Raw genomic sequence first — 15450 nt, 5'->3', positions numbered from 1 at the left:
GGGCGGTGCATTCAGGGGAGGAGGTGGAGCGGAGGTGAGGTGAGCTGGGGCCGGGCACAGGGCAAGGAGCTGCCGGTGCGTGCTCTGCACCCACTAAATTTTCCTCGTGGGTGCTCCGGCCCCGGAGCACCCAGGGAGTCGGCGCCTAAGGCATCACTTTTGATGTGATCAGTGGGGGAGCAGCCGCTCCCCCTGCTCCCCCCAGCTACACTCCCCCGCCCCTAGGAGCCAGAGGGACCTGCCGGATGCTTCCTGGGAGCTGCCCCAGGTAAGCATCTCTGTGACTCCCCACCTCGCCCCCCAGCAGGTGCCTCTGACTCTTAGGGGTGGGGTGGGCACCCACTATGGTGGCCCAAGAGACCCTCCTGCCCGGTTCTGGGGGCAGTCAGGGGGACAGGGGAGCGGGGTGGATGGAGCAGGGGTCCTGGGGGGGGCGTCAAGGAACGTGGGGGGGTTGGATGGGGCAGGAGTCCTGGGGGGGGTGGGCAATGACCCCCTCATGGGGTAAAGAGGGAACCTGTTGTTAAGCTTTTGGCAACTCATCACTGATTCTAAGGGACCATTCCAGGTGAAGTGTCCTGTAGTCATAGGACAAAAAGAGGACGTTAGTGGGTTACAGATTGTTGTAATGAGCCATAAATCCAGTGTCTTTATTGAGACCATGATTTTTAGTGTCCAGCAGAGTTATGAATTGAAGCTGCGAGGCTCGTCTTTTGAAGGTGTTGTGCAGGTTTCCTTTGAGGATGAGGCCTGAGAGGTTAGACACAGAGTGCTCACCCACACATGATAGGGTGTTTTTGTCTTTTAGCATTTTGCTGTGTGAGTTCATCAAGAGCATAGTGGGCATTTAGTTAGCATGACCAAATGGCAAGGGTGAAAAATCGTGGCAGGAGGTGCGGGGGATGGGAGAGGAGGGTAATAGGCGCCCAGATAAGACAAAGCCCTGAATATCAGGACTGTCCCTATAAAATTGGGATATCTGGTCACCATAAATTTAGTGCACCAGATGAGGTAAACCACCTGTGTAGGACCTTTGGAGCTTGAAAGGTGAGTTGTGGGGGTGTTGATCATTGTAGCAGATGCAGTGGGGATATGCCTGCAAGTTTTGCATCTGTTGTTCTGGCAGGGTCTGGTGGAGCTTTAAATTGGTGTGCTCTGGTGTGTGGGGAGCTTACTTCTGATGATGAGCTTGCAAGGTTGGGGGGTTGTATGAAGGCCAGAAGAGGGGGTTCAGGAAAGATTTCTTTCAGGATGGGGGTCGTAATTTGGTTTGTAATTGTTTGATGATACCCCCCATGGGCTCCAGTGTGGGGTGGTAGGTGACAACGAGGGGTGTGCAGTCAGAAGGAGGTTATTTTGGTATTGAAGTAGGTTCTCTTGGGGTATTTGGGTGGCCTATGTTCATGGCATTTATGTTCATGTCTGGGTTCTCCTACAGCTGGCTGCCCAGGTCCTGGAAACTAAAGGTTTCGGCTTTGGGTTTGTGGATTCCAAGAAAGATGCAAAACTAGCCAAAAAGCTGGGTAAGTGTCATCGCTAAAGTCTCTGAAAACATGCCCAGAGCACATGGGAAAGGCACCAGACTGGCAGCCCTCGAGAGGGCAGCCAACTCATTATCCACAGGACAGAATGGTAGTGACAGCTTTCCACATGCATGCTGCCCCACCCAGATCTAAGGGAATCATTCACTGTGTAATGGCCAGAGGAGAGTGCAGGATCCATGGTCCTTTCCCCATTTAGCTTCCTTGCTGAGACTGCCAACAAAGAAGCCAGTCCTTGCTATTTGTGATGGCTGGATGGAGACTCACAATTCATTTAACAGAGGCCATCAGAGTGTTGTCAGAAGGTAACAACCCTCCAATTCCCTTAAAGGACTAATGGACTTAATATATTTGTACTGTCCAGGAGAGGGTTGGGCAGTACAGAACATTCATTTCTGGGGGGAAATGCAGGACTGGGGTGTGTTGGGGTCACCTTGCAGTATAACCCAGGCTGATGAGAGCCAGGGTGTGGCTTGCATGTGGAAGGCTGTTTGTGAGCAGCCCAGATGGGAGCTACTTCAGCAAGGCATTGTAAGGCACCCAAGGTGCAGGGCAGGGGTGACAGCCCCCCACTGCTCCGGACTATACCCTGGTATGTCACAGTGGCGCAGATTTGAAGCAGTGATGTAGAGCTGAAACTTTCCGTAGTACATCACCAATCCCCAGGAAATCATCCAGTCCCCCAACACATCCCAAGCTCTTCCTGGAAGATTCTCCCTCCTCCCCCCCACCCCTCAGAAGATGGGCACCCATCCCCTTATGACTATGCTCAGGCACTGTTACTAGACCTTTTTTTCCCTGTCCATTTTCTCTCTCCTGTTCTTTCTTTTCAAACTCTTTTTTCTCTTTCTCTGAGCATGGTGGTGTTTTTTGTGGCTCTCCTTCCTGCACCCCACTTAGCAGAAGGCTAAAAAATGCTTCAGATAGGAGCATTCACTGGTGGCAAGTTGCAGCTCAGTTGAATGCGACAAGAGCAGAGGAGAATAGTTAGGTTCTGTAGCCTTCTTCTTGAGCCTGCAGCTCTATACAAGTGAGCATTCCTGTGGTCCTCTACAATAGGGGCTCCTACGGGAGGAGAGGGAACGGGACTGGCTCTCAAGAAGCCAGTCATTGCATTATTTTGTGGTTGTGGGAGCATATTTACATTGGGAATGGTAGATCTGGAGTCATGCTACTTTCTCCATCTCCAGTGTTCTCCTCTGTCACCTGCCCCCTAGACTAGTTGTGATAACCCGTACAGGGGCTTGCCTCTCTAACTGTGAAACATTGCCCTCCCTAAAAAGGATTCCAACTGATGACCTACTATAGAGGTGTAAGGTTGCTGTGTTCCACCCCAGGAGTTGCTGCATTTCAGGGGTGGGTGATATCTTTATATCTGGTCTGTGAAGCACTCTGGAATCCATCTATATATATGGTGCCACACAAATATATGATAAGCCTAGGTGAGTCTTAGAGAGTTTCTGACTCACTTTGGCTTATTGGTCAGTTCTTATTTTATACAGACTTGGCACAACCATCTCTAGGGATACAGCCACAACCATGAAGTCTAGATCCCAGATCTGAATCCAAACCAATTTTCTGAAAGTTCTGGGGTGTTTGGTTTTGGAACGCCAGTTAGAGCCCAAAATTATTTATTTTTATTATTTGCTTAGCAAAATTCTTGCAGTTTAAAGGAAAAGAGGCCAAGTCATGAAGCTCACATCTGAATCAGAAACTGAACTTTCTCAAAGTTTGAGAGAAAACTGATCCAGGGTTCCAGATCCGGCCTGTCCCTAGTTGTGACATCACTCAACGGATAAATCAGATTTGTTTCCCACAGGGAACTTTCACTGGCAAGTGGGCACATGCAGCTGAGCTGCTAACCATATTTTCCCAGAATGCACCATTAACCCTTTCTGTAGCATACTGACCATGTTGTGTCTCTTCATCCCCTTCTTCCAGGTTTGGATGAAGAAGGAAGCCTCTATATCTTCAAGGAGGAGCGTATGATTGAATTTGACGGGGAACTGGCTGCAGATGTCTTGGTTGAATTCCTCCTGGACGTAAGCACATATAAGATCAGAACTGGAAAAATACTTCCAAAATGTTTTTGCAAATATTCGCCACAAATGAGCTTCAGCCCTATTTGGAACCCCTTCTTGTCTGTTTTCTGCGAACATGCATACATATGATTTTCTTGTTTGAAAACTTTATGAATACACCCCACCAAGGCTGACACCAAAAGTGTTCATGTGGCCATCATGGAAACTCTTTGATTTCCCTCCTCCTGCTTATAAGATGTTCAGTCATCCAATCAGGGAGCAAGAAACAATGCCATGTGATTTAGATGACCGGTCACACACCACAAATAGTGAATAACTTGCAAATGGGAATACATTTGAATAAAGTGATCATTGATTTGGAAGAAAGAACAAATTAGTTATAATCCAAGTGTGTTCATAGGTAATGTACTAAAAAATAGCTCTGTGATTAAATTATTTGCTGACCAGTTTGCCCGTCACTAGACATTATCAGACATATGAAAACAATGAAATTGCACCAGTGTAAGTGAGAGGAGAATATGGTCGGTAGAACTTGGACCTATCAGGTTATGTTGTCTATTTCTGCCGGTGCACAAAGAGGTACTCATGCCTGCTGAAAACACAGAAATAATGCTACTGGTCTGACAGATGTTCTCTATTTCTCTACCCTTATTCTTTATTACAAGGAGGGACGTCAGCTTGGAAACAAGATCTTTGCTCTAGAGAAAAAATGTGGTCCTGCTCTATGTAGCTCCTTCAATCTGAAGAGTTCAAAGGCCTTTATCAAGGCTTGTGATTATTACTATCTACATTTTGCAGATGGGGACACTGAGAAATGACATGGCAGCCCTGAGCTCATCAGTAACCCATATCTCCAGCCCCCAATATATTGCTGTAACCACAAGGCCACTCATTTCTCATGAGATGCTGTCAAATCCAGCTGTTTATCCCCACCTGTTTAAAGATAAATCTGTAATGGGGGCTGGCAGCTAGTTTTCTGAAATAGCAGGAAAAACTCCATCTCTGCCTAAAACCAGTGTAAGTTACAGGAGACCAGAAATTGGTGGCAAGAGATATGGTGCAGGGTGTAGTTTATAACAGCTTACTGCATGGATGGTAGTGAAGCTACTTTTAATTTACACTAGTGTAAGACAAGAATCAGGCCCACAATATGTGTATGCCACTTGTCCTCAGCTTCTCATCTGGAGGATGGCACACTGTCAGCATTATGCTGGGTTACTGGGTCAGTACAGACTTGCAGGGAACGATGCTGCATATTGGCTTCCCACCAGAAGGATGCTACTTCTGATATTGCTTCAGGGCTGGGCTCAGGGTAGGGATTGGATCTCTGCTTTGTTGTGATAATGACTCTGTGGCAACGAACTATCAATAGCTGTTATAGGGTTCATATCCTCTGTCAGTCAACCACTAGAGGGCACTATAGTAACAAACACTGGAGCTGTTCTGCCTTTCCATCTAGTTTCTAGTAGGAGGTAGCAGACACACGTGATGTACACCCAAGTGTCATTTATTATGCAGCACAAGTCGCTCGGTGTGATGTTCTGTTTGCTATATTTTGACATGTGCATATAAAACATAGCTGTGACAAAAGAAAGAGAACAAAGATCTTCTCTTCTCTTAACAGGTGCCCTGTAATAAAGAAAATCCTAAACAAACAAGGGACAAGAATGACAGAAAATATTTAGTGTGTGAGCAGAATTGTCCCTAAAGAAAATGGGCCCAATTCTCCCTCATACAGGTTTTATACTGGTCTATCTCCATTGGTTCCAGTGCAGTCACTTCTGATTTACACCAGTGTCACTGGGAGGGCAATCAGACCAATCCTTTCCTTGTCTGTGGCAGCTTAAGAAATCAAAGGCTGAGATCTGCATTAGACTTGGGTATGAGCTGCAGACAGGTCTGGAACCCCTCCTTCCCCCAAGTTCTGAGGTGTCTGGATCCCCAGGTTTGATATAACCCATTGCACAGATAGGGTCAGCCATAAAATTCAGATCCAGATCCAAACTTTTTCCAGAAGTCCCTGGTAGTGTTGGGCATAACTCTGACTTGCCTTTGAAATTACATTGTCACCCAGTATCATTCATTTGTTTACAATGTCTTCCCCCTTTAACCTCAATCATTTGCACTAAAGGAACTCAAATAACCTCAGGCTGATAATCAATAATCAATAGTTTATTAATAATCAATAACCAATAATTGGTTGGAATTTTAACTGTGGTTATATATTTAGTGAGAAGCGTTCTCTCCAGTTCAGATTAGTTTAATAATAACAGACCTCTGATACGTCAGTTTTGATTGTATTTATTAATCAAACAGTTAAGAAAGACAGTATATACACAGGGAGGCATATAATTACCAATAACCGTGGAAGACCTTCCCGGTAGTTTCTAACAGCTGGGATCCAGTCTGCCAGTGATCTTACTTCTCCTCTGAGCAATCACACCTTTGTTACCCTTATTGTGTGTTATTCTGGTCTTTATCTAATTCCTCTTTCTGGTACATACATCTCCTTACCTTATTTCCAAGGTTCCCTGTTCCATTGCAACTCTCCAACTGTCTCATCACTTAGTGGCTGTTCAGTGAATATGTCCTTTTTTGGATAATTTCATCTGTTACACATCTTGCCTCCAGCATACTGTAAGAATAGATCTTAAAAATAGCATTCAAAATAAGCGAAGGGTTAGGTTACTGCACAGTAAAATTCCAGTCTTTGTTAGATATCGTTATCTTAACTGCAAAGCACTATGGGAGCACTATTTGCTCCCAGGCAAACCTTAACATCTTTCTTGGCCTATCTTAAGTGTCAGCACTCAACCTCATCAACAGCTACTCTCCCAACCACCCCTCCAGCCTCTCTCAGCTGCTGATCACTCACCCCCCCTTCCCCCCAACACAAGACACCCACCATCCTACCTCCTAACCCTCATTCCCCCACCCAACCAGGTTCTCTGTGATCCTTTGGGCTGCTGATTGCTCCTTCTGTCTTCCCACAGCAGACCTATTCCTCACCCAGCTATCCTACCCTCATACAAACCCCCTGGAGATGCCCCATCCTGTGGCCAGGTCCCAAATTCTCCCTGTCCACCATTCCTGGTCCAGACTTCTTTACTGACAGCTTCCTTTGAGGGTGCTCTCAGCCAACTCAACTCTTGGGTTCCTTGCCTCAGGGCTGGGTTGGGAACCTGCCATGGAGGTTGGATAAGGTTCTGGCAGCAGGGAAGCAAGCTAAGACCTCCCCTTTAGGCCCTCTGTAAAAGTAGCCTGTAGGAGGCTGGTGCTGCAAACATAGGATTGCTTATCAAATACATTTGTCATGGCAGTTGCTGGAGGACCCCGTGGAAATCATCAACAGCAAGCTGGAGCTACAGGCCTTCGACCACATTGAGGATGCGATCAAACTCATTGGCTACTTCAAAGGAGAAGACTCTGAACGTAAGATTGACCTGTTCCTTGCTCTAGTCTGGATGGGCTTTAGGAACAAGGTGGGGGATTCTTGATCAGGGATCTTAAGAGGGGAGGGTGTACCAAAGAGGGTCAAAATCTCTGCCAACAGGTGGAGGTGGGCTGAGAGCACCTGGAAATTTCTATCTGCTCTTTTCATTTGAGCTTATTCACATGTTAAATAAAACAGCAAAAAACTGTATAGCAAAAGCATAGGTGTTCGGATCCTAATCCCACTGTAGGTGGTAAGTGCTGCTGTTCTGGAACAAACCATTGGCCCATCTACTCTGGTTTCCTATCTCCCTGCCACAAGTCATCCAGCTAGTCCTGTCTCTAATAATAGTCCGCGGCGGATGTTTCAGAGGATGATGCAAACCCTCCAAAACAAGGCACCTATCTGTGCAATGCTTATACTATAGTGAAAAGCTGCTCTTGACTCCAGTCGGGGAGCTGATATCAGCAGTCATAGAGGAAACTCACCCTCCCTTCCACCCCCACAGTGAGGGCTAAGGGAGCTTGTATGGTCATCCAGGAACTCACTGAAATAATTAACACTAGTTCAGCTGAACAGGACTTTCCAGCTGACGGTACATTTCTCAGACCAAGATGCAGCTTTGTGTGTGGGAGGGTGGCTGCTGGCACTCTTGTCATGAGTAGGAGTTGGGACCAGAAATTTACCTTGCCCAGTAGGGCTGCTTGGAAAAATATTTGCATGGCAGCATTGCCTACTGGGATCTGTAGTTTCCAGGGGCTACCCTTCTACAAAGATAGCTTGGGAACCTGCAAACATTTATACAAACTATAAATCAGCACTAAATAATTCTTCTTTGTAAGTCCAATAAAGATGAAAAAGGCTCAGTACTGTTATTATCTGCAACATTCTGCCCACGGATCTCAAAATGCTTCACAAACCGCAATGACCTTAACTTCACAACCTGCCTGAGGGGTGGGTAAGCACTATTATCCCCATTTTATTGATGGAGAAACTGAGGCACAGAGCGATCAATTGACTTGGGTATGGCCACACAGCAGCTGAGCCAGGAATAGACCCCAGTTTCCTGACCTCAAGGTCTATTCCTTAGCTACAAGAACATCCTCCCTTCCCTGCTACATATTAGCTTGAGTCCTCAGGGTCCTGACTGACAAGTTCCACTGGGTTTGTGTAGAGCACAGTTGGGTCAGATACCTTTGGGATTTCTTCTTTAACACTCTTTTCTGTCTTTTCTCCTTTCAGATTACAAGGCATTTGAAGAAGCAGCGGAACACTTCCAACCATCCATCAAATTCTTTGCCACCTTTGACAAAGGGGTAAGCATCTGGAAACACCCTCCTGAGAGCTCACAGTCTCCTTTCTGCACAGCCAAAGTTCATTCAACGTAGAGTTCGGGATTAGGCTAACAATGACTGAAATCAGTGAAGTTAAGATCAGGACTTTCCCAAAGCACAGCAGATCGGGAGTTTTCAGTCAGGGTTTTGAGAACCTGACTCTAAGTTCCATCCTGAGTCCTGATGCATTACTATGCCTTGGCAAAGAAAATTCTTTTCTTACTGGAAATCAAGAAGGGCTTCTATCCCCTGCCAAACAAAGCAGTGACTGCTCTGATCTAGGTCATTGTCTAAACACAAAGCACCAGGTTCCAGAGACTGTTGGCTTCAGTGGGATTAGACCAGGGATGAATTTGTCCCAAAGAGACAATTCTGCTAGAAGTCTCTGGCCTAAATTCAGCAGTGTACATTATACATCAGGTGGAAATTAGTCAGAAAACAGCAGTGATGTCATGTAGCTTGAACCAATTTGGCATTCGATGAGTGTATAAAACAAGTGTAACCTGCTCACTGGGGAGGGGGGGACTGATTCTGGGTTGCGTGTATAAAGTGTATGAACACTTTAGCTATAATTTGGTGGTTAATTCTAGTGTATGTGAAAAAAGTAGACCATCCTGATTCTCCAGTAATTTCTACTCCAGACATGCACACAGCAGTATCCTGGGGTGATTGGGGCAGCAAACGTGGGGACTTTGCAGCCACTCACCCCTTTCCCTCTGTTCAGCACTTCCAAGTGTCATACACTGGACATGACACATGTCTCTGGCCCTCCCACTCTGTCATGCATTTCCTTAGCCCTGCTGGAATGATCTTCCTCGTTCAGTAGGGCTGCAGGGACCAACTGGCATTTCCCATGCAATGACTCCTCCTACTAAATGGGATCAGCTGTGAGGCTGTCACTGAGGACAGGGAGACTGTCTTTCCTCCTCCTCTCCCAGCCAGTGAGGATCCATTGGTAGCAGGGAGCAGAAGGTGGGTGAGTGGGATCACTCCTGCCCCGGTGCCGCTCTAGCAGGGACAGGTTGTGGTACAGGGGCAGGCTAGCAGAACAGGGGATGAAGCGAGATGGGCGCAGAGTGGGGACTGAAGGAGGGACAGGGACAGAAGGCAATAGGCTTGGAAAGGGACAAGGGCTGAAAGGGAAAGCAAGTTAATGGGCTAGGGCAGACGAGGGGTAATACAGGACTCTGGGGCAACTGTGAATAACCTCACACACGGAGAGCAATATTAGACAAGAAGGTGCAATAAGTATTATACAGCAAGTTGGCAGGCAAAACAGACTCAACTGTGGAGAGGCCCACCCCAAGAAGGGGAACATTTATCAGCTAGAGGATGAGAAGCACATGGAAGTTTTGCCTCCTCATGGATAGGCAGGCCACACACATGCTGGCAATGAGAAGTGCAGTCTCTAGAGACAGACCTGGGAATCCGGATTACTATGTTCTGTTTGCAGCTCAGCGCATGAGTCACTATGAAATTTAGGCAAGTGTCTTCATCTCTCTGGGCAGCAGGTCTCCATCTGCAAAATGAAGTTAGTAATAATTAAATTACCTGCCTTCCAGTGGATGTTTGGAGAAAGTGGTGGGTGTACAGCACTTAGAGACATGTGGATGGGAAAAGGGTTATAAAACACAAATGAATATTCTGCTTATCAAAAACCCATTCAGTGCTCATTGCCGCAAACGCAACAGCTTGCGATAGTGCCTCTAAGATCTAGAGATGGTCCCATATCTAAAATTTGGTTCCAGATCAGGGTTTTGAACACTCCAGGTTTTAATTTGTCCCTATTATAAGGATAAAGGCCATTGCTGCAATTCAGATGCAGATCCTGGTTTGGGTTTGAAAACCAAAGGGTGAGATGTGTGGGCCCAGTTCTGACACAGTGTTTGAGGCCATTACTGTAGAAAGCAGTATTGACAAAGGAAGGACTGGGCTATGTGTGTGACAGATGCCCATTACAAGGTGTGCTCAGAGGACATCATACCACTCCTCTGCAATGTGGAAGATATTTGCTAACTCCGATGGGTATGTCAGACCTATTCACTTGTAACTTCTGTGATTGCAACAGGTTGCAAAGAAACTAGCTCTGAAGCTGAATGAGGTGGATTTCTACGAGCCATTCATGGATGAGCCAGTTCATGTCCCCGACAAGCCTTACACGGAAGAGGAGCTGGTTGAGTTTGTGAAGGAGCACAAAAGGTACATAGCCTGCTGTTCAGGGACTGGGTAGCTCAGGCAGTTGGGACTGGCCTAGGAAGCCTGTCACTCATGGTTGCTGGTGCCAGCCCAGACCATCACAATAGTAAGTGAAAGTTACTACCATCTGTTAGCTGTCCAGTGGCCTATGTGACATTAATTTTGTGAGACTGTTCCTAATTCCTAGTGTACAGGTTACAGTGCCTCACAACCAGGCATTCTGAGCTAAGGATGGAATGGAGACTGAACTTCCCTCTTCTTCCCAGAGGTGGTCCCTCTAGGTCAATGGTTCTCAACCCGCAACCCATGGGCCACTTGCGGCCCAATCAGCACACAGCTGTGGCCCATGTAGATGTATAGGTAGTATATAAATTGTGTGGATGCGGCCCACATAACACATAGAGAGCTGCCTATGCAGCCCACAATGGTAAATAGGTTGAGAACCACTGATCTGGGTCCAGATTGAGACATACTGATAGCAGAGTGTGGAAAGCATGCACTGCTCATGCAGTTCCTTCCTTTGTGGAGAAATAGAAGGCCTCATTCTCCAGGGCTGTCAAGGCGGCACTAAATGCAGTCCAACCCCACCCTGCCCCTGACTATCTTCTGCTCCTGATGTTAGAAGTGACCCATCAGCACGTGTACTGTGCTAAGACCACGGTGCACTATTTGAGGTGGGATAAGAGGAACAGTACTGTATGGTGTGCTTGTTCTGAGTGGGCTGATGAAGGAAGCTACTTCTTATGTGGTTATATTGGGCCTGGTCTGGAAAAGTTTCCACTCAAGTCAATGCAAATTGCGGGTGCGCCATACTTTTTGGGATCAGACCAGCTTTATATTTGACTAGGGATGGGGCAGGAAGAAAAAAAAAACCTAGTAGCCCATGATTCTGGACATGACTAATGAGGTTATTCCCATCTCAGGGCTTAAATCTATGTATGCACCTGCCTGTGGGACAAGGTGAATATGCACCTTTAAAAATAAAGTGCAATGGGCAGGGCATCACCCCTGCCCATCAGACAGGGCATTGCCCCGCACATATAAATTGCTTTTCCCAACAATTATACATATCCAAATTAATCTAATAGGTTATCAAGGATCAAGAAAGGATTCGAGGAAAACATGGTCACCAACGGTCTCATGGGTCGTAAATGGGATTAGATTGATGATTTTTGCTCACGCACATGTGGTTAAACTCATTGTGAGGTTTAGAGTCAGGAGGGAATTTCCCCTGGATCTGTGGGCAAAGAACTCGGAGATGGTTTCACTTTCCTTGGGAATGCTGAGGGGAGCTCTTGTCCATCAGGTAGGCTCATCCCCGTCATCAGTGTCCTGCTGTTCTTGGACTGATGTGTGAGACTTTGACCTCAGCTCTTCCTGTATTTTTCAACACGTTCTTTCCATCAAACAGCAGGAACAGGAGGCTGATTAAACACTCAGACAAATGCCAGGCCCTGAGGTTCTCCATCTGCTGCTAACCATCAGCAATGAAAAGGCAAAGGAAAACCTCTGAGCCTCACAGATTGCAAGATGATACGGCAGGTTTGGCAGGAGGCGGGGGATGACTGACGCCATCTGCACCCAGGATGGGGGTGGGGGAAAGAGGTTTAATGAAATCATATATCTGTGAAAATCCAGCCCATCAAGATCCTATCGTGTCATGTAGAAAATCTTCAGTTCCTAGTGACGTGTTCCTAGCAGCTCATTTTGAGCCCCTCACAACAGACAAGCTCTTTCTATCCTGCTTCTGGACCTGGGCCATACAGCTACATAAGCCAAAACTGGGAGGTGCACTTAGAAATGGAAATGACCAGGCCAGTATGGAACATGAGGTTAAGTCAGCAGTTGAGCTCTTTAGACAACTGATGAGGAGTATATCATTTCCTCACCAACAGATGAGGTACAACCCCCTCCCAGCTGAAGATGCATTTCTCACTCCTCCCAGTTTGCCATCTCTCAATCCTTCAGAAGTACCCTAATCTGGCCTCTTCTCCTTTTTGCTGATTCCCTACATCTCCCAGTTACTGCCTTCTGTAGGTTCCTGCCATTTCCCTGCTCGACTCCTATGCACATCTCCTTCTATCCAATCCACTTGCCATTTGATCGTTTCTCAGTGGTCACGTCAGCAACTGGCAACAGAGAGGCAGGTTGCACAGAGTTCAGAAAGAGAGTGTGGCAATGGATAGAAGGGTCATGTGGGAGGACAGCATGTTTATGCAGAAAGAGTATGTTACACTAGTGCCTGCTACCTAGCATCTACAAGTCCCTCAGACATTTTGTTGTTGGGAGTTCTCCACCTGGGAACTAGCCAGGTCCTGGAATCACTGTTTTGTATTGGTGCCATGGCATTGTAGAAAGTTGTCAAATGTATAGAAGCAACTACTCCCTCTCATGTGCTATGATGGCTCTTCAAGGGCTTTCCTTCACCTCACAGCACATCTTGACTAGGTACACACTCCACCCTGTGGTGAGGAGTTGGTGAATCACAACTTCGCCACCACCCCAGAGCATGCTGCTGTGATTTCACCCCTGCAGTGAGAGAAAGGAGAAAGTGGGCTAGGAAACAGGGATGTGGAGATTCAAACCCCAAAAGAAGAGCAGGAAAGGAATAGCAGAGAGAATCTGTAGTGAATCCATGTGTTGCAGACAACAGGCATAGTTAGATGTCTTCAAGTCAGCAGGGCCTGATGAAATGCATCCTAGAATACTCAAGGAGTTGACTGAGGAGGTATCTGAGCCATTAGCAATTATCTTCGAAAAGTCATGGAAGACAGGAGAGATTCCAGAGGATTGGAAAAGGTCAAATATAGTGCTCATCTATAAAAAGGGAAATAAGGACAACCTGGGGAATTACAGACCAGTTAGTACCTGGAAAGATAATGGAGCAAATAATTAAGCAATCAATTTGCAAACACCAAGAAGATAATAAGGTGATAAGTAACAGTCAGCATGGATTTGTCAAGAACAAATTGTTTCAAACCAACCTAATAGCTTTCTTTGAAAGGGTAATAAGCCTTGTGGATGGGGGGAAGCAGTAGATGTTATATAGCTTGATTTTAGTAAGGCTTTTGTTACTGTCTCACATGCCCTTTTCATAAACAAACTAGAGAAATACAACCTAGATGGAGCTACTATAAGGTGGGTGCATAACTGGTTGGAAAACCATTCCCAGAGAGTAGTTATGAGCGGTTCACAGTCATGCTGGAAAGGCATAATGAGTGGGGTCCTGCAGGGATCAGTTCTGGTTCCAGTTCTGTTCAATGTCTTCATCAATGATTTAGACAATGGCATAAAGAGTATACTTATCAAGTTTGCAGATGATACCAAGCTGGGAGGTGTTGCAAGTGTTTTGGAGGATAGGATTAAAATGCAGAATGATCTGGATAAACTGGAGAAATGGTCTGAACAGGATTAAATTCAATAAGGACGAATGCAAAGTACTCCACTTAGGAAGGAACAATAAGTTACACACATATAAAATGGGAAATGACTGCCTAGGAAGGAATACTGCGGAAAGGGATCCGGGGGTCATAGTGGATCACAAGCTAAATATGAGTCACCAGTGTAACTCTGTTGCAAAAAAAGCAAACATCATTCTGAGATGTATCAGCAGCAGTGTTGTTAGCAAGACATAAGAAGTAATTATTCCACTCTACTCTGCACTGATTAGGCCTCAACTGGAATACTGTGTCAGGAAAGATATTTCACATTTCAGGAAAGATATGGACAAATTGGAGAAAGTCCAGAGAAGAGCAACAAAAATGATTAAAGGTCTAGAAAACATGACCTATGAGGGAAGATTGAAAAAACTGGGTTTGTTTAGTCGGGAGAAGAGAAGACTGAGAGGGGACCTGATAACAGTTTTCAAGTACATAAAAGGCTGTTACAAGGAGGAGGGAGAAAAATTATTCTCCTTAACCTCTGAGGATAGGACAAGAATCAATGGGCTTAAATTGCAGCAAGGTCAGCTTAAATTTGAAAATAGGAAAAACTTCCTAACTGTCAGGGTGGTTAAGCACTGGAATAAATTGCCAAGGGAGGTTCTGGAATCTCCATCTTTGGAGATTTTTAAGAACTGGTTAGACAAAAATCTGTCAGGGATGGTCTAGATCAGAGGTGGGCAAACTACGGCCCGTGGGCCATATCCGGCCCATGGGACCGTCCTGCCAGGCCCCTGAGCTCCTGGCCCAGGAGGCTAGCACCCGGCCCCTCCCCTGCTGTCCCTCCTCCCTCCCCCACAGCTACACCACCATGTGGGCAGCGCTCTGGATGGCAGGGCTGCCCGCTCATGCATGGCAGTGCTGCAGTGTGTCTGGCTCTGGCTAGGCGGCACGGTGGCCAGACATGCTGCTCTGAGCGGCATGGTAAGGGGGCCGGGGCCAGGGTTGGGAGGGTTGGATAAGGGGCAGAGGGTTCCAGGGGGCTGTTGGATAGGGCAGAGGTTTCTGGGGGGGCAGTCAGGGGAGGGGGAGCAGGGGGGGTTTGATAGGGGGTGGGTTCCGGGGAGCAGTTAGGAAGAGGGATCCCGGGAGGGGGCAGTCAGAGGACAAGGAGCGGGGGGGGGTTGGATGGGTGGAGGGTTTCGAGGGGGGGAGTTGGGGCGGGAAATGGGAGGAGGAGAATAGGGGGCAGGGGACAGGCTGTTTGGGGGGCACAGCCTTCCCTATCTGGCCCGCCATACAGTTTCGCACCCCAGTGTGGCCCTTGGGCCAAAAAGTTTGCTCACCCCAGTCTAGATAATACTTAGTCCTGCCATGAGTGCAGGGAACTGGATTAGACAACCTCTCGAGGTCCCTTCCAGTTTTATGATTCTATGAGTATATAATTCTTAGCCTAATCCCACACACACTTGGGGCAGTCATAATTAGAACCCTGATTCTTCAAATCCAAATAGAATCATAGAA

At 46.7% G+C, this 15450-nt stretch overlaps 1 protein-coding gene across 1 annotated transcript in view; it reads left to right on the top strand.

Moving 5' to 3' along the window:
• The window catches only part of CASQ2 (calsequestrin 2), a 52152-nt gene that overhangs the window by 23090 nt on the left and 13612 nt on the right, over positions 1-15450 (top strand). Inside the window, exons 2-6 of the mRNA XM_038412772.2 lie at positions 1439-1523; positions 3483-3583; positions 6904-7015; positions 8259-8332; positions 10419-10549. Of these exons, the coding sequence (XP_038268700.1) occupies positions 1439-1523; positions 3483-3583; positions 6904-7015; positions 8259-8332; positions 10419-10549 (503 nt within the window). The remainder of the gene's footprint in view (positions 1-1438; positions 1524-3482; positions 3584-6903; positions 7016-8258; positions 8333-10418; positions 10550-15450) is intronic.

Source organism: Dermochelys coriacea, chromosome 1 (assembly GCF_009764565.3).
Source record: "Dermochelys coriacea isolate rDerCor1 chromosome 1, rDerCor1.pri.v4, whole genome shotgun sequence".
NCBI classification, from domain to species: domain Eukaryota; kingdom Metazoa; phylum Chordata; order Testudines; family Dermochelyidae; genus Dermochelys; species Dermochelys coriacea.
The sequence above is the reverse complement of the archived record's forward strand: the minus strand, read 5'-3'. Positions and strand labels throughout refer to the sequence as shown.